We start from the raw sequence: 20,140 nt of genomic DNA, 5'->3' as shown, positions 1-20,140 counted from the left end.
CCCGCCGCCGCCGCAGCCCGCCCGGCTCCTCCCGGGCTCCGCGGCCCTGCGAGCCCCCGGAACGGAAGTGTTGGGGCTCGGCCGCCGCGGGGCCGGAAGAGCGCGCCCGGGAGGGYGCTTTTCCGCGGGGGACAGGCCGTAGGGCGCTGTTGCTAGGGGCCCCTAGCAACGGCGCGCGGGGCCTGGAGGCAGCGCGGCGCGGCGCGGGCGGCGGCAGTGTGCGCTCCCCGCGGGCGCCTCCGAGCCCCTCGGCTCCGGGGGCCGCGCCTGCTGGCCCCAGCTCGGGCCTGCTCCCCGCTGAGGCGGCCGCGGGCCGCGCCGCGCGCCCGCCCGCAGCCTCTGTGGGGCGTCGCCAGCGGCCGCGCGCGGAGGCGCCGCGTCGTCCCGCCTTGTGGTGTTTCCACGTTTTGTGCCCCCAAATCTGAAGGGAAGTCGCGTCCTGTTACCTGCAGGGAAGATACGCACCGTTTTCGACTGGTTTTCGTCCCACCTCGCGTTAAACCGCCCCCTAAATTTTAACTGCCTTGAAGTGTTTTCCCCGGAGGCGGCAGCTGCCTCGGGCCTGGGCCCAGTTAACTCCAGGGAAGTCAGGTCATTTGGACTTTATAACCTGTATTTGTTTGTTTGGCAGGTGCTAACTACATACTTCGTGTTGACACCAAGGACTGCATGATATTTTTTTGTAGTATTCTGTTTTCGTTATTTTGCTTCTCTTGCTAAATGGGACCTGGGATCTCTCCTGTGAAACTTGGTTTGATTAAGGGTGATGCTCTGCAACAATGTTTACCCAACATCCAGTGTTCAGCAACTGCATTTTTAGGTTGAAATGGGTAGCCTAAAGCAATAATTTTGGTATACAGAAGATTTCTCTTGACTCAGTGAAATAAAGTCTGTGATATGTTAGTTGTAATAGCCTTAGGGAAAAAGTTAACTTTGTAGGCAGATTTTATGCCAAACTTTGATCTCAGTTACACCCTTAAAACCTCATTGACTTCAGTGGTATTGCATTCAATGGCAGAGGATTTTTACCAGAATTYTGTTGTTATTTGTCTTTGCTTTGACCTGATCAGTTTTTCTTAGCACGATGTAATACATTGCAGTAGAAAGGAAAAAAATGGTGACATTTCACATGATTTATCCTTTTTACCACCTTATGCTGCGACAATGTGTCTTGATGTGAAGTAATTAATTGCATTAAAGTAATAAATGTTTATTGGAATATTTCTAAAATCCTTTTTTGCCAAACTTAATCATTTTCCTAAGAGTTCCRTCTCCTACTTGAATGATTTTCTTGGATGCTTGGTCCAGAGAAAAACTGTTTGGGAATGACAAAGCTCTGTATTTTAAAAGCTGGGCCTGAAATCTGAATCTGTTTTATCTGAATTAGTCCTGTACATTTTATTATTATTATATTTTAACAAAACTGTTCTTCAGAATGGTTACTATATAACTTTTATTTGAGGTTCTTAATTTCACAATTTATTAAAAAGGTAATTTTTTCAGATTGATATTTCGCATACTTGGTTTCTACTCACAAGCAATACTGTAAAGTTGTGCTTGAGTTCTTAATTATACTGAATTCAACAGATACCAGCTGACTGATTTCTTTTCTGTGAGGCTTTTGCTGATCTGCAGTGCTCGTATGTCTTCCAATTTCTAAGCAAAAATTGAGTGTATATATGAGAACAGAGCAGGCTTACCAGGTGAGTGGACTTTTTCTTAAGAATGTATTTTAGAAGTAAATAAAGAACTAAGTAAAAAAAATAACATTACAGATATTTTGCATGAAAATTCTTGGAACAAGATGGAAGTTCTGCTTTTACGGTTCAGTTATCTTTCATGTTTTTAGCATGTTTCTCAACATTTTGTTTATTGGAAAAAATGATAATGAACATGCTTRTTATACTTTACAAAGGTCGCTTTATCTGTCAGTATTAATCATCTAAAGTTTAAATGAATGTTAATAAATGTCTTAGCTTTTAAAAAAATATTCTGGTAAAAACAATTATTATTTTATGTCATTAGAAAATGCAAAAGCCTCCTTTCTCTTTTGAAGAATTCTTACGGTCTCAAAATTTGGTGAGTCCTACTGCTTATTATTTTAACTACCCATATGTATGGTGAAGTGAATATGCAGGAATGGGGTCATGAGCAAAGCCATGTGGATATAAATATTGAGAACTGAATTTGAACATAAATTGTATTTCCTAGACCCTCAGACCCTGGAAACTACGGGTTTGTAGAAGTGGCAGGCCTTCAAGAGAACGGGCTGTATGCTGCTAAATTTTCTTTTTCTCAAAGAAAAACCATGAAGGAAGTCTTGTCCATGAAGGAAGTGAACCATGGAGGAAGTCTTTTGTCTGCTATGCAGCAATTTTTTATTGTTGGAAGCATACTTGAGTAATGACACTGACTCAAGCTTTGTTTATAATATTTGACCAGTCCACAACATCAATAGCATAATACAAAGTCCTAAATCCTGAGGCAAAAAGGTCTGAGAAGTGTGAAAGGAGGAATAGCTAGTTTTGCTTTTTAAATGAGCTTTCCTTCTTTTCCTGTGCTGATAAGACTGTTGGGGAGATCTTTGAATATGGCTGTGTATTTTGTTACAGAATTTCATGTAATGTGGATACAAGTGATTCATTTAAATTACATTCTTATTGGAGTGAACAGAATGTTGGCCTGTCCATGTTATTTGCAAGTATTGATTCACTCAAGGCCATTTAACTTTAGAGCTATGAGGAAAAATTGCTCTTTTTGACTGAACCAGAACTTTTTCTGTCGCAGAAGAAACAAAGAAGAAAAAATTTAAAAATTCTGACAGATTGAAATTGCCTTAGAGCTTTTTTGGGGGGATATAATCTAAAAGGAACAGCTTGACAAAAATGGAAACATTTAATTGGGAAAATGTCAAAACAAAATACATTAATACATTTTCAATTTTTAATTGGTTTTATTTGCCTTTTCTCTTTTATCCCAAAATGATCGTATGTTTTAATAGTTTTCTTTTTTTCTGAAATAGTTTATCTTACTGTCCTACTATTAAGGTAGAACCGTTGTCCTTCAACTATTCTTAAAGGATATAAAAACAAATGAATTGCTCACTGTTAATACTTACTAAGTTATTTCAGGAAAGCAACAAATTTGATTATTAACTTCAAATGTCTGCCATTGGCATCAGCAATTTGCTCATCTACTTAAGCTAGTAGTTTTAATGCTTTGCTAGAATGAGGAACAGAATTTTTGCCTATACTTCCAAGGATATTCTCAACAGATGGAAGACATTACTGTTCTTTCAGAGAATTCAAATTGCACATGATTTTATTTGTCTCTTTAGAATAATAACCATTTTTTCATTGAGTAACCTCTTTTCTAACCAAAAAAGTTACAATCTTGTTAATTACTCTGTGTATGATATAATGGGCCTCCTTGGCCTATTTCTTTTTTACTACTTTTTGAGATGTTACAATAATCTCTGAATCCGCTATAGGGAATAGAAGGAAAACAGGGTGTGTTGACAGTGTTGCAAAATATAGAGATTCTTTGGAGGTGTATGTAAAATGCATTTATACTGGTTCTACAATTCTTTAGGTAATTTGTGAATTCACTTTATATAATGTAATCTTTACACTTGTATCATATCTAGAAATAACAAATTTTAACTACGTACTGATTACAGAAGGAGTGGCCCAGATTTCTCTTTCTGGATGAACCTTATTCTTTGGTGGATAAATTACAGAAAGACTATTCATTTGATGCTATATCTAAATATCTACATGAAAATGTGCCATTAAACATCAGCCCTCTCTCAGATTTGGAGAAGAGAGTAAATGCATGCATCACTAAACTAGAGGAACATGCTCGAAAAATATTTTCGTTACAACATGGACCAGGATATCTAGAGGAACATCTTATTCCACCTGAACAGCGTAACAGTCATTTTAGTTTTTTCTAATAGAACATAGTTAGAAAGTGAAAACAATACTTAATCCCTTTAATTAAGGCCTATATAAGTGGTGATTTCTTTCCACTTCTTGGAAACAGTTTAGAGTAGTAGCCAAAAAATTTAGGATTGTTTATGTAGATTTAGCATGTAGACCTTGAGTTTGTTAAATTCTAGATGTTAAAGTAAAATGAAGCATTCATATTAGAGAACCTCCAGGTTTAGTCAGTTGGTATTTAGTCTTTTCCTCAGTTTGTAAGAGTAAAGTGTCAAACCTATAATTTAAAAAATTCTAATAAGCTAAAGTCTTGGTTCTTCCTAGGTCTCTAGGTACATTTTGGTTCAGGCCTAGAGAAAGTCAGGCAAAGTCTGTGAAAGCATAAGTCATTTTCTGCAAATTTTGGCATTACTTAAAAAAAAAAAAAAGAGAGTGAGAGAGAGACATATATAGATTGTGATTTAAAAAAAAAATGTTATGCCTACTGATCATTTCAGTGATGAAGTAGGACTATACACAGTGTATTAAGTTTTGGGCATATACACATTTAGATGTAGATCTAGTTATATTAAAAGTCTTTGCCTGATTAGAGCTTTTAATTGATAAAATCACCAATCCAGATTTCTTGCTAAATCTTGCCATTTTTAAAGCCATTGCTGCTGAGCAAATTGATGCAGAAGGAGTTTTGAATCCAAAAAGTGAGATGGGGGAAGCAAAGGTATGCTGCCTATTTTTGATTCTATTTTCAAGTTAGACGGGGTRCACCAAACTTTCAAATTCTTTTCCTTAAATCCAGAAGTGAGATGATACCTTTCTCTGTATGTTTGGGAGTGGGAGGGGGGGTGACAACATGAAAATGTATATTTTTTCCTTTGTATCTCCAAAAGTGATTTGTTATGTTATGTCACCTGACATCTCAATTTTAGACAATTGTTTCTAATCTAAAGTTCCGTTCGTAATGTGAATTATCTTAGCTGAATATTGTTAATTTCATTGCTTGAAATATATGTAGCATTAATTTTGAATTGTGTATTTAAACATTTTTCAGGTTGCCAAATACTCTGTTGACAAGTCAAAGGGTAGAAATGTAGAGGTGAGCTTTATTACTGAAAGAAGTACACAGCATTTGGTCTTATGAATGTTTGTTTTTAAGTCAAATGTGTTTAATACCAAACCAAGGGAAAGAAATGTCTGGACACCCAGATGTTCAAGATTCATTATCAGTTTTCCAAGATTACGTAAACTTGTATGTATTGTTTTGAATTTTGCTAGATGAGAGATTTCACGGAGAACAAACGTGTCTCTGATAGCTTAGAATGTCTTGATCCTGGTATTTCTTGGAAGCTGGTAGCGCTCTAGCATAATCAACTTCTGTATTTGAAATGTTAATGTGAATACTTACAAAATTGGATGCCATTAATAACTCATTGAGGATTAGGTGATGCAAAAATTTTAATGTAAGGCCATACCATATTTGTCACTGAGCTTATTAAAGCTCAGTTAAACTTCAGTTAAAAAAATTGGTACGTAAAAATAATAAACCCATTTAAATTCTTCTGAGACATCTCAAAAATTTCAAAACGTAAGTGTCAAAGTGTTGTCCCAGAATTGGGTTATTTTAGCCAGTATGCAAGCAGCCAAAAGCATGTTTGCCTCTAACATGTCAGTAAGTGGGACAGGTTGTCCGGAGACCTACATTCTGCGCTCTACATGCTTAAGGTTGTCAAAGCCAATCTGGATAAAGCCTTGAGAGCTTGGTCTGATCTTGTAGCTGACCCTGCTTGAAGCAGGATGTTGGACTAGAGCCCTTTTGAGGTCCCTTCGAACCTGAATTAGCGTATGATTTGTAATACTGATATCAGTAGRTCAGAAATCGAGCAATAGTGGTGTTATTACTATTTATATATAGTGCTTTGAACACTATCAACTAAGTTTCATTTGTATATGTTTTCTGTGCTTTTAAAATACAAGCTGAACAATGATTTGAGTAAAGGATGACAGCATTTTTGTGTTATATATGAGTAGATAATGAAGCAGAAGAGTAATTGTTTGACAGAGGCCTGGCTTAGCTTCTGTTGGGACACTTCCTATTATGTACTTGAAACGTAATTAGCAGAGTAACTGTACAGGAAGTACTCTCAGCAAGGGGAAGTCGAGTGGCTTTGGTAACTCTACTTGAGTTGAGGATCAAAGTCTTCAAACCAAGTAGCATGATATCCTTGCACATATACTCTCTATATGAACAGTTTTACTGCAAGTCAGTAACTGCCTAGAGCATTGAATTTTCTGCCTGGAAAGGCAGTCAGCTCATTTTAAACCAGAGCTACTCTGGTAGACTCTTAGGGACAATTTAATGTAGAAAGTCACTGTATARATTTTGTGGGCAATCAGAGTTTGTACATGACTAGGAACTCATGCCAAGTGCTAATAGAACAGAGCAGAGAGAGCCACAGTGGCCAAGAAATAGCTATTGTCATCTCATATTGAAAAACTAATATAAAGGTTGAAAGAAACAAAAATCCCTGTTTAAAAAAAAAAAAAAAAAGCAGTTTACTCATTTTATTATAGAAAATAATTTTTTGAGAAAGCAGAAACTTACAGGGAACAAACTTCAGTAAAGACTGAAGTGGCTAATTTTTGTACTTTGACTGACTCTTACTGAGTGTTAAAGGAAAGCAACTGCTAAGCAGTATTTTTACAAAATGAGGCCGTGAGCAAATGAACACCTCTGATCTAGAATATTTTTTAATATTTTTTTTTAAGAGCTATAACTACCCTGGTTTCAAGGTAAAACAACTTTTAGAATTACCAAGACATTTGGAAGCTCCAAAACTTTGGGACTTCGTTATAAAAGCTCAGCGTTTCAAAGTACGTATTCTTTGTTCCAGTTTACTAAACAGAAACTGATACATAGTATTGCAAATATTTTGCTACATTACTCTGAGGTATTTGATTTTGGTGCACGTTTTAGTACCACTGTTTGCATTTCTTGAAGTTACCAAATCACAGATCTAGGAGTCATTTATTAGTAGAACAGCATTACTAAAGGATTCTTTCTGCTGCCCTGTCCTTATATCACAGAGTTGACCAATAATTAAAGTACTGAAATAAATATTAAGCTAGGATTGTAGTTGAAAAGAAATTAAAAAGCAAAGTAAAGCCAGATTTTGTGTTTGTTTCTCTGTGGGTGATTGTTCATGGCTGGTTGGCATGAGCCTCATGTTTGTGAAAGTACTCTTGTAGCAGCAGTGTCAGATAGAACCTCGCTGCATCTGCATCAAGTACGTATCTCCTCATGTGTCTCACCTGAGGATCCACTCTTTATTTCTTTCATGTGACTAACAGCAGCAAGGTGTCCAGCTGCTTCTGTGTGCACTGTTCATTAATGATAGTTAACAGCTCTTTTTTGTCAGCCAAGGCAAGATTATCTGATGATATAAGTCCTCCAGTATGTGTACACCCATCTTTTACAGGACTGATGTGGATACTGTTTATATGTAAAGATACAGTTTTTGTATCTGCCCCTAGACTGAATTAACCATCTATGACACAAATCTTAAATGACAATTTAGAGTATAATTGCAACCCTAACCTTTGTATTCTAMTTTTTACTGATTTTAATAAGAATTATCTATGGCTTTGGATGCTTTAGTTACTTTACCAACAGACAGACAAACAAGCAGGCATATTCTTTCCCCTGTGAATTCAGTAGGGACATTTTTGAGCTATATCTCTCCGGTCTTTGTGATCTGCTTCCAGTAGTGATCCCTATTCCTATGCCTAGTTATTTGGCCCAGAGTAGCTTTCTCCTTGGAAAAGTCAGTTTTCAGCAGAGACAGAATTCATAGTGCCATGGAAGGCCAAGCTACAGTATGTTAGATTTTATTGTAACTTCCATTTGAAGTGGAAATGGATAATAAAAATATTTATGTTGAAAATATAAATGTTTAATACAAAAAGTTATAGATTAGATAAATAGACTGTAAATTATATGATAAAGAAAAAAGAAGAGAAATTTATTTTAAGAACAGATTTGAATTCTCATCATACAAATATTTTAGAAATTTAATATCTTAAGTAGCTCACTCAAAATCACTTCTTTTATGCTGTTATGCTTTATGTTGCAAGATCTGTAGGTCTACRTTAGTACATAAATGTATAAACAAGAAGAACAGATGGGAGCAAGGTACATACGCACATATGTGTGTATGTATGTGCATATATAAATACAAAGATATATATGGAGACAGTGTGCATATGCATATGTAATATACAAGATACACAACTAAATATATATATTTTGCTCACTCTTTCACACAGACACACACACACACTTCAGAAGAACAGATTCCTAGTAGGAGTGTGAACATAGCACTAACATAAAGCTATCGCTAGTCTGTTACTGATGTCATTGGATACTATGAAATCCTGATGTTTGATCTGTTTTGTATACTAAATTGTTACTCTTAAGCAATATAAAAATGATTTTTATGACTTTTTACAAATTAACCCATGATTAAATAGTGCTACACAGACTGAATTTCATAATGTGAAAACAGTTAGCACCAGATAAGACTGAAGAATATTGTTTATATGCTATATTTTTCTGAATGAATTTAGACTATTTCAGATATTTATGAATGATAGAAACTGTTAATTCTTGTTACTTGTTCAAGTCTAATAACATCAAGTTGGCAAAAGCAAATTTTGCGTATTTGGATGCAACTCGAGATTCAGATTTTTGAGCAGTCTTGGTGTACTCAGTGCTTAAGGAGTGGCCTTTAGCAGCACTTATGAAAGCATATGTGCATAAGTACATTTAAGCATTTTCACTCAAAAAAGTTATAATCAGAAGTATTCTTGTTGATGTTATTAGTACAATATCAATATACAACAGTAATCCCTAGTCCTATAAAATATAAAACATCATAGTTCTTGTATAAAACCTAATGTATTTATGCTCAAGAAACAGCTGTTTACTTGCATTAGATAAAAGGCTGATAAGAATTTATAATCTGCAGCTAGCCCAATGAGGATGTTTGTAGTACACAGCTAGAACCTAATGTAGCTTTCTGAAATACCACATGCCTGTTTTAAAAAATCCATTAGARGATTGATTTTAAAATTTTGTTCATTTTTGCTTGAATGTTTGCAAATGTACCCAAATAAGGATGATGCAAGGACTCTCCAAACCCTCTCAGCACTTCTGTGCAAAGTTTGGCACAATTTAAATCACCACCTGCCAAAGCAAATAAGTGAATCCAGTGTCTGAATTTTGCTTTGTTGTCTTCATTATTTATATTTATGCTTTTAGATAGTTGTTAGTTGTCATTGTGCTATGATTTTAACGCAACAGGTATGACTTGCTGTCTTACTAATTTTATATACCTTCATTTTTATATGTTGAACTTGAGGTGTTTGGACTCTGAGTCCTATGTTTACTGAAAATTTATAAATCCAATAAAAAACTGAGTTGCAGGTATCCTGGAAATGCAGATCAGTGTCTGTATTTTGAGGACCTGATGCTGAGGTACCCGAAGTAATGGATTCTTTAAAGAACTTGCTATTTTTAAGCCTTTCTTCCACAAGCTTTTTTTTTTTTTTTTTTTTTTTTTTTTTTTTTTTTTCTTCTTTCTGTCTAATAATTCACCAAACTGAAAGAAATTCCTATTTTATTCTGGACTGTATTTAAAAAAGAAAGATCTTGTTCTTTATATCTTTGTCCAGTTTTGATTTGTTTCGTGCTTCTTGGGATTTTTAAATCCCTGCAATCAAGATAAGGAATGTTTTTATTGTTGTTTTAACAGAAGGATGTTCGTAAAGTTTGGAGAAGTTTGTTTCTCTCAAAACCATCTATTGCAGTGTTTCAGGATTCTTTCTGGTGGTGGTTTCTTCAAAAGTTTAAGGTATAAATGAATTTAAAACATTTTTAGAGCTTTTGTAATCAAAGAAATAAACTGCAGATTCTACAAATACAAACTTGTAAATGTTTTGCTGACTAGACTTAACTATATGAAGTGTAACCCAAAAATTAACTTTTCATGTAACTTCAAACAGCAGTAATTGAACTTAAGAAGAGCTAATTTAGTTTACAGATTTATACCATGAGGCTTAAAATAAAACTTTAGGCTAAAATTGACTGTTTATTTTACTTTACTTGCTTTGTGTAATGATGGTAGGATTTATATAAGATACAGTTTTGGAATATTTAGGTTAAGAAAATAAATCAAGAAGGTATATATTCTGTTACCTCAGATGATCATTATATTCTCTATTAAGAAGAGAAGGAAAATATTCATATGCTAGGAGAGTCTGCTTAGAYATACTGACTTTGATTCAACACAGCATTTAGGTTCTACCTTAATTGTGGGCTGATAGACTTAACATACACTTCAAATAATGCATGTACTAAGTGCTGTGCTGAATCAGGAACTATTGCAATAAACTGAAGAAAACATCTGTTACATTTATACATACATACATTTAAAGAAAAATATTGCGGAAAGAGGGCAAACTGATTTAAGTGTTTGTATTTCAGTGGTGTTCCTTTATGTCAGTTCCTCACATCACGGGATACACGTAGTTTAATAATGTCATGCATCGATATTTTAGCACACAACTGTTTCTGAATTTATGTTGTTACCTTTATTGTTATTTTTTTCCCTTTTGAAGCCTAACCAAGAAGATCAAGACCACTTATTTGACAGAATTGCAGACAGTTTTGTGGCACTTTTTCTTCTTGTTCCTAGGGATACTAAAGATGCTTTTTTTCAGGTAACAGTACAACAGTACAGTTACTGTACAACAGTAAAATTACTTAGCATTTGCAATGATATGTGGCTAGAAGCTGTATTTCAGCTCATAATACTAACATGTCACATAAACCAATTTGCATATAGCCAGATCAGCAATACTCTAAATACAAAAGAGAGCTGCAAGTATGTACATGCAAGACAGCAATCAGAAATATTGTTGAAGAAAAGCTAGAAATCATGGGCAATCTGAAGTGGGTTTTTTTTGTCTTATATAATATGTGAATAATAAAATTTCATTATACTATAAAAAGACAAGCTTTTTTCCAAAATTCTTGTTTTTCTTTACATATCATGATTAAATATAAACAAATATTTTATTCTGCATCCTAGTTTTAGCCTCAACAAGTGACTTGTTCAAATCTATAATTTGTTTAAATCATTATTCTACTGTTCAGACTTAACTGTGAACTTTGACTTACACAGTGGTTAAATGAATTATGGAGACATGCATTTGCTTATAATTGATATAGTTATCTAATGTTTCATACAAGTAATAAAAGCTTGTACTATTTTTTAACAGAATTGCTTTGTGATTACGATGTTTTACTTGAATATTATTACATTAACTTAAATACTGTAATTTGAAAGCTCTTAGTAGCCTTGTTAGATACGGTGTTGTTATTATTTTGACAGGTATATCCTGATTGTTTGTCACAAGTCATTTATGTTGCTTTCTGTGAAGCATTTCCAGAATCCATTAAACGTTTTGATGATGATTTTAAGGATGAATTGGTAGATTTAATTTTTCAGTGGATATCAGGTACTGATGACTTCTTAAATTTTTTTTCATTTTCACTGAGGCATATTTTGTCCAAGCTACCAGATTTGCATTTCATTGAGAATCTATTGCTTTTTCCCTTAATARAAGTATTCAATAACTGAGTTCAGTATTAGTAATACTGTTGTCAAACTTGACTTTCGATGTTCAAATAATAATAATAATATCATAATTCTGATTCTTGGTGTGTATATATATAAGTAGGAGTAAATAGTTAAAAACAATAGCTGGCAGTCTGGAAGGGAAACAAAGAATGTCAGCTGATTATACAGCATTAGTTCTTTTTCTAATTTAAGAAAAATAGAACTGGATCTGACATTTCAAAGTGTTTTTGGCAAAAGCATGTCAGAGTGCTTAACCTACTTTAACTGCTCAACTGTGCTATATATCTGTGTTGACTAACCTGTTTAATATCCCATTGTCTGAATACAGATGACATTGTGGAAGCATACTGCATTCAGATTATTTATTTGCATAGCAAGATTAGCTGAAGCAGAGCTTCCGATGCGATGATGGTGGTGATGTCTTACTGCAAATATGAGAAACCTTTGAAACTTGCTTGCCTTTCTATCTTTATATCACTTTCATATGTTTTAGATCCAGTTTTAGAACTCTTCCTACRTAGGATGATTGAAGTTACATCAGTATTAGTCAGTCGGATTTAAGTCAATATTTTTTCCTCTTAAGTATTTTCAAGGACAAATTTAATTGTGAATATCCAAAACTTTTATTCATTCTGCTCTAGAGTTATTAATATAACAAGAATAATAATGCAGTGTTAGTTTTTAGAAGCTTAATATGTCTCAGAATTTGAATGGATGTGAATTGATAATCTTTTTGGAGATGCTGACTTTCTGGATGATACTGAAGTGTAAGTGTGTTATTTTTAAGACTATACAGGCTTAATCCAGTTCAAGTCATTGCCTTATTGCAGAGTGACTCTGTTCTAGAGTAGCTCTTTCAGCTGTGTAAGTACTTAACTATTGCAGAATTGATCAACAAGGATATAACAATGCTGTAGGATGTCACTTTCATAATTGAACTGGTGAATGTGGATTTCCTTTCACTGCTTTCATTGTGATACTCTGTAGGAGAAGTATTCTGGAAGAATCTGTGRTAAGCACATTAATGCAGTTAGGATGGAAGCCTTAAAATTCAAGGCCTAAGCAACACTATAATAAGTACCAAGAAAAATAATGAACATAGTGAGGATTCAAATTTTCTTAGTTAAAGCAGAAGACTAGAAGATCTTTCTCATTATATGTAAGTGGCCTTGAATTTTTTTCTCTTAAAAAAATGGTCAGTTTGTAAAAATATTCTTACAAGACTCAGACTATACTTGTCTTAGAGTCTTCTGCTAGAAATACTATTATTACCATTAAATATCCAGAAGGTTTAACAGTAACAGTTCATGATTTATAGATTGTATGTATCATCTAATAGCCATTCCAAAACTTAGATTTAGAGCAGATTTCTATCTTTAGTGCTTATTTAGATTTTATGACAATGTGGAATTCATTATCTTGTATGTTGAAGCTGATTGACAAATATGTTTTTGAAGTAGCTACAAAATACAAAAATATTTTCTCAAAACCTTTCTCTGTRTCAGTCACTGTTTCTTCAGCAGAATTTTCCTTTTAGTTACAAAGAGAAAATTGTATATAGAAAAAGTACACCGAAAAATCTAATTTAGAGAAGGTTTGCATGCTTCAAAGTCATACGCACCAAATTCAAAATGAGCCTTGCACTCTGAAGAGTTGGATAACCCACAGTCTAGTCTGTAATATGTAACCACTATAGATAGATAATGGGTTGAATTATCTGAAATTTAGTCAGACTGCCCCAAAAATCCCAACAAAATAGATCGTTGTTATGGCATGGATTCCATATCTTAATGAAACTTATGGTGTGGGAGCTGAGCAAAATTCTACTGGAATAAGTATTGAAAACCACTGAGTAAAGTAAATTATATATCACTGCCAGAATAATTCGCAGCCTCAACAGAGCACGCGAATGTATTGAATTACCAGTATTGGAACAACCGCAAGATAAAGATATTCATTCATGTGCAAAACCAAGCAGCAGCAGAAGAAAGATCATCCGTGAAGATKCTGGCTTACTTTAATATGTGAATACTACTGTTTAAGTTAACAATTTTGCTCCTAAGCTTAAGGATGTGCACGTGTATAACAATATGCATGCGTATTTGAGACAAGAAAGAAAWCAATTTTAATTAAATTTGGAAATATTCATAGGAAGCTTTTCAAAATCATATCAACACTTACCTAAATTTAACTTTTGCTTTTCAGGTCTGAAACCGAAGAAATGTATATGGAGGAAATGGAATTTTAATAGCTTTAAAACAACCATGATAAATGGTACTAGTAAAGATGCTACTACTAATGTACAAGTTAGTGGATCTGCCAGTTCTGTAGCAGCCTGTAAGTCTTGTAAATGTTTTTAAACACACAAAACACATTACTTTATGCATATTGGAATGAAACATGGTRCATTGCAAAATCTAATTGTCAACAGGAATTGTTAGTATTATTTCCCTTTATTTTGTGAAGAATCAAAGTGTTACAGTAATTAAAACTTAATTGTGAATTTTGATTGAATCTTAATGTATATYCTCCCAGTTTTCTGAGATTTGCATTTGACTGAAGCTCAAAACAATATCAGTGCAAGTTACTTAAGGAAGCTGCTAATATTGAGTTGCCRATATATGGATCACATTTTTATTCTTCTGTGCGTTCTAGCAAGTGCCTTCTACCACTTTGTCTTYTCTACCCTGATGGATCAGGTCTTAGACAGTTTTATGATTTGATACTAACATGCTGTTGAGATCTTATCTTAAGCCTTTTGTGCTGCTGCTGCTTACTGATTCCTTCTAGCTTGCTCCCTTTTTGTATGTGATTCAACTTTTTGTTTCTTCAAGCTAACCAGATTCTTCTTACTGTCTTATTCCCCATGCTCTTTCTTGCACTTACAGCCATCATTTTATGCTACCTATCTTCTCTTACTCATTATCTTCCTTCTCTCCCAACCCAACAACTTTTCCCATCTTTGCCTGCCACTTTGTTTCCAATGACCAAATTATTTACATGTTCTTTATACGATCCATTCACTCTCTATAGATGTTGTCAAAATWATTATTGTTCAGAATGTACTAAAATCTGGCAACTGCAATTTACTGTTTATGAAAGTGCAAATGATATGCTGTATTCCATACATAATAACAATATGCTCAATGCTAGCTGAGTTTTTTTGTGTAGATTGGTCCATTTATTTTAATTTTATTTTTCTGGGTGATGCTTAAGCACTCTTTTATGAGACTTACCTCTTAAGATGCAGTCTTTATAAGCTTATGCTTGCTTTTGTCTAGAACAATACTGGAAGTGTATCATGTATCAAGCAATGAGGTCTTCTAATTGCATAAGTGCTAGTGTTTCTATCCTGCTAAGCAGCAGGAGAGCAAAATSTCTTGCATGTTAAAGAACTGTACAGATGTGGGGTTATTACCTCTGATTCATCTTATTTATACTTTTGGAAGCCGGTAGAATCTCTTCTGAATATTCACAGTGAAGTCCAAGCACAATAGAAAGACTGGAAGTTTTCTGTGGATAAAAATATACATACAGCTGTGAGAAACTGTGCTATAGGCAGCTGGCTGCAGACCCACTGATGTTCTGTGATTTCTTGAATTGGTGTGTCCTATAGAGACTGACTTTCCTTCCATGGTATTAGGGCCCTGTGTTATTGGGGAAAGGTGAAGATGGGGAAATGTTAACTTTGTGTACCTGAGTTTCTGTGTGGATTTTTTTTCCATGAGCTCATGAGCTTTTTCTGTTTTTAACTAATTTCCTCAGTTTCCAGGGTAGGAAAACATTATTTTTGCTGCAAAGTGATTCAGAGGGAAATACCTCTGCATCAAACATAGGTGTCATTCAAGTTAATGAAGTCTGTGAATCTATGATTTTCCATGTGTTAATGTATACTTGTCTATATAAAATAGGAAGATTCTTTGCCAGATTTAAAGATAATTTGAGGAATGATTTTAGAATTTCTTTATTGTTGGAAGTTACCTGAGGATAAGATATCCTCTGAATGGTATCTCTGTGCAAATTTTCAAGGCTATTCACTCTGCTCTATTGATAAATCTTCCCTTGCTTCCCTCTGTTGTCAATGTCATTCTGACAAGCTTTATTTTTTCTACAGTTATGTTAAATGTTTTAAAGGAAAAGATAGATAAGCTTCTATCAAAACTAGGTTCTTAATGTCATAAGGAGTTAAGATAGGGAGCATGCTGTACTCAGGAAATCCTAAACTAGTGAAATACTGCAGACGTGTCAGAGGAAGGGAAGCATTCTAGCATGTGCCATGATTCCTGCAAAACTCACTCTTGTAATGTAAATGTAAGAAAACTCCATGGGTTTTTCCCAGTAAGATGGGCTATCTGAGCAAAGAAGAGAGTTGCTCTTGAAAATGAACTGAAATGGTTGCTGCAAATGGGCATTTTCCCAAGCATAGAGCTTTGCAGAATCTATATATGAATTGGCTACACACAGCTGTGGCGTAAAAAGTTAAATATCTTACTGGCATTATATATTGCCTGTTAGCTTTCTATCGTTTTTCTTTTGACTTTAGTGGTTCTTTTCAAGTAGAATAGTTAAATAAAGTTGCTCTAAAGTTGACAGTCAATCTTATTTTCATCAAATTACAGTCTTGAAAGAAAATTCCTGTTTACAGCATCCTTTTTTGTGTGTGTTGTGCAGTTTGCAGTAGTTTTTAAAATAGAAATGTATCTGTGTCGTTGAACACAGTTGTCAGAGGAACATTTGGGTTTAAAAAATAATATGCTTTTACAAAACCTAAAACCAATGGAAATGTTTGTGTGATTTTTATAAATTCCCATGGTTTTGTGTTTATAGAGTCATATTTCCTTTGCCTTCTGGATCTCTGTCATTAGAGCACTTCACTAGTATATGAAAACAAGAATAYGAAATTGAGTAGAAAGCAATTATTTGTAGGGTGAGAAAGTTTGGTAATCACCTGAGGTGTTTATTATAATAATTCTTATGCCCTAACTGAGTCTGTTTTAACTGCAGTAATTTCTGAAGTCACTGAAGCTGTTGTGATCTTGATGTGTATTTACAAGAGAAGATAGCATGACTTATTTTTTCCAATGATAAAATGGAGAAGCTTCACTATTTTAGTTCTTTTAATATCCTATTCTGCAATCTGTCATATTGCTTTAGGCTTGCAGGATGCTCACAATTTTATTTAATAGTCTCATGTTYTCATTTATGATGAAGAGGAAACTGGTTGCTTGTCCAGGTGTGGGTAGAAAATAAGTGACATCACCCCTGCTGAACTCTGCCCTGTTGTGGTTATTCTGGTAACTTAAAGCTGGTGTGGGCATACATTTAATGTTTTGGCAGCACATACCAGACTTGTACTTTCAACATCCTATTCCTTACCTAAGAAAAGAAAGTAGCTTGCTTAAAGTTACGTAATGAATCTGTAGCAGAACCAAGTTTTGAAGGCTGGTTGATGAACCGTGAAAATTCAGCAATCACTAGCTGTGACTTGCTTCAGGTTCGTTGCTTCAGGTGCTGTCCGAGGTAATAGTAAATCATTTTTATACTGAAGCAATCAGCTGTAAATTGTAATCGTAAAGGGAGTCTGTCCCAAATTCTAACTAAAATTATAGCACATAACCTTATTATAATATGTGTGTGTATATATATATATATATATATATATTCTTGTGTGAATAAAAATGAGTTAGTTATAAGAATAAAATAGGAACTTGAGATTCTTTTAAATATACTTAGGACCATGAAACATGTTTAGTTGGAGTTCTTTCCTCAGGTAGACAGATCTAAACTAGAAGTAGGGACTGTTGTGCTTTATGAAAACAGAAAACAAAAATAAAACATCAGGATCTATGTGAATTGTTCAGTGAACATCACACTATAGGTATGTCAGTCTACTGTAATTACATTTAGTCAAATGTTGGTAAATTATCAGAAAATAAGGATGCAAGCCAATGAAGACTGGTCAATAGAATGAATTGATTTCAATTTTTACACTGCAAAGCTAGGAAAAAAATATTTCTGTTTTGGTCATTAAAAAAAAAAATCTATGTGACAGAAATCATCCAAGTGATACAAGTGCTGCCTGATTTCACTATCTCCATTAGCTGTAGAAAGAGCTTGGTCTGCAGAGGACTGTGCCCTTAAAATTGACCAGTCAATCCTGTCAAAGATGGGATAGTTGTTGATATATGTAAAGTGAACTTGTAACCAGCTTCACAAAGGTATCTGGCCACCAAGTAAGGCAAATAGCTAGTAGTTGAGCACACTGGATACTTGCTATTGAAATCGCTAAGACTTTGGCAACCTACTTATCTGAACACCCTTCAAGTTTTAATGAGATACCGATATCCACTTTGAGGTACCTGATATCTCTGAAAATGTATAGTTAATTTAACAATGCTCAGTGTTCACATCTTTAACCATCCTCACTAAAACACTGTTTTAGAAATGACTATAAAAGTGAGGATTATTATTTGCTATTGGATATCAGTCTGAAAATACTGTAACCTTTATGTGTCAAGTATATGCATAGTCATTCAAAATCCTGTGCTTTTCTGGTTATCATTGAAGGAAAATACTTGATTCTCATCAGGAAGCAATTTCCTCTGACCTGAGTACTCTTTTTCATCTGTATTAAGAATCAGTCTTTTCAAGTGCCAGGCCTCTAAGTAAAAGAGTTTTCTTAATGAAACAAAGCAATTGTGGTAAGTTAGGATCTGCCTTCCAAACAGAAAATTGAGAAAAATCTCCCTTTTTAGGTCTGGAATGTAAGCAGTTATAGAATTTCAGTGTCTGGAACACTTGAGATTTATAAGCTAGCATTCCTCAGCCAGGTATTGTGAAGTTATTTGCAGAGATGAAGTTTGAACACATGGTATTTCTAATACTATATGATTTTTTTTGTTTGCAAATTTTTAATGTTATACTGTACAGTGGTATTTTATGTAAGACTATCAATTTAAGCCTATGCTGTTTTTTTTTTCAGAAGTTTTAGCTATGTATGTGAATACCATTGAAGTTAATGTCTTGTTTAAAACCTCATGAGCTCCTTGAAAATTTTCCCTTCTGAGTTTCTGCTTTAAAGACAGTCCTACTCTTCAGAATGATTCTGTTAATAGTAGAGACTTTGTTTCTCTTAGTGAGTTCACTTTCTCTCTTTTAAGTGAACATTTAATTTAAATAACTGTTAGCTCTGAAAACTCATTCAGTGATGTGAGCAAATGAATTTCTCTTTTATTAAATGTTATCTTAAAAAAAAAAAAAAGGTGTAATATTAGTGCTAAGCATGGACCTCTACTCTGATGGTGGCTGCTTTACTGATTTTGGGAGAGTTATCTAACCTGTAACTTGCATTTCCTATAACTGTTAAATATTATGAAATTCTTATGATTCTTTAAGTATTGAGGAGATAAATTACCTATGCTTATGTAGTATTTAGATTAGTCAGATAGTGGTTGTTGAGTGAAGGGAGATATTGTTACTCTCTTACTTCATCGATGTAACATAAGTTTAATTTTTTTTCCAACAAAATGCTCATACAGAAAACAWGTTAATCTTTTTCTCAAATTCTTTTGCCTGTGGAGGCACTAATCACATCAAAATTATTTGTTAGAGTCATTTTTAAAATATAACCAGGTATTTATTTGGAGCAGTAACATTGTACAGATATTTTCATAACTTCTGAATTGATTCATTGTTTAGTAATTGATTATATGCATGGTGGTATTTTAAAGTACTTGCAATAGAGAAATAAGTGAGGCCATCTTGTAGCATATCATGTCTTTTAAAGACTATGGAAATTGTCCAATTTTCTCATTGTTTATTTTATTACAGCATGTATTTACTCCATTTTACACACCTCTAGTGACACACAAGTTAATATAGACACAGTTTGAGATGAATGTGTAGTTGTTCTCATACATGGATTTCATGTTTTGTGTTGTTCAGAGTTTGAACTACATTCTAAATAACTGTTTTAAGCAAAACTACTTTCATCTGGGACCATAGACTCATCTGGGTTGGAAGGACTCTGGACATCTAGTGTAATCTCTTGTTCAAAGCAGGACCCATACTGAATTCAGACCAATTTGTCTAGTTGTCTAGTTGATTGAATTCAGACTTTGTCTAGTCAGGTCTTGAAAGCCTCTGAGGAATGAGCTTTTACAGTCTTCTATAAGATTCTCCAGATGCAATTAGCTCATTTCTGTGTCATAGACTATTTATCAGCACTAATGCAAAAGGTAAGAAGTAAGTAGAACCTTGTTAATTAAATTTAAGGGACTGCGTAATGGAACAGTTTCTGGGAAATGTGAATGGTTATTGAAGGTGGCTAAATAGAATGGCTATTTAAACCACAGGAGCTTATATTTCRGTTCTAAACCACAGTCTATTCATACTTCATAATATCTGTGGTAAACATGGAAAAAAACATAGATTTAAGCCAGTGCACTGTAGGAATAACAAAGCAATTACAATTGACATTGACTTTCATAGCCCAGTTTATTT

The 20,140-nt window shown here is 34.3% G+C and overlaps 1 protein-coding gene across 1 annotated transcript in view; it reads left to right on the top strand.

Annotated features, from left to right (window-relative positions):
• The first annotated feature begins 354 nt into the window (after positions 1-354).
• Positions 355-20,140, top strand: part of FAM227B (family with sequence similarity 227 member B) — an 82,550-nt gene continuing 62,764 nt past the window's right edge. Inside the window, exons 1-10 of the mRNA XM_085303670.1 lie at positions 355-1,703; positions 2,026-2,079; positions 3,680-3,929; positions 4,532-4,659; positions 4,990-5,034; positions 6,705-6,809; positions 9,749-9,847; positions 10,614-10,715; positions 11,390-11,516; positions 13,844-13,975. Coding sequence (XP_085159796.1) covers positions 1,680-1,703; positions 2,026-2,079; positions 3,680-3,929; positions 4,532-4,659; positions 4,990-5,034; positions 6,705-6,809; positions 9,749-9,847; positions 10,614-10,715; positions 11,390-11,516; positions 13,844-13,975 — 1,066 coding nt within the window. The 5' untranslated portion in view covers positions 355-1,679. The remainder of the gene's footprint in view (positions 1,704-2,025; positions 2,080-3,679; positions 3,930-4,531; positions 4,660-4,989; positions 5,035-6,704; positions 6,810-9,748; positions 9,848-10,613; positions 10,716-11,389; positions 11,517-13,843; positions 13,976-20,140) is intronic.

Source organism: Rhea americana, unplaced genomic scaffold (genome assembly GCF_003343005.1).
Source record: "Rhea americana isolate MKP2758 unplaced genomic scaffold, rheAme1 scaffold_2, whole genome shotgun sequence".
Taxonomy (NCBI): Eukaryota; Metazoa; Chordata; class Aves; order Rheiformes; family Rheidae; genus Rhea; species Rhea americana.
This window is presented reverse-complemented; position numbering and strand designations above follow the sequence as displayed.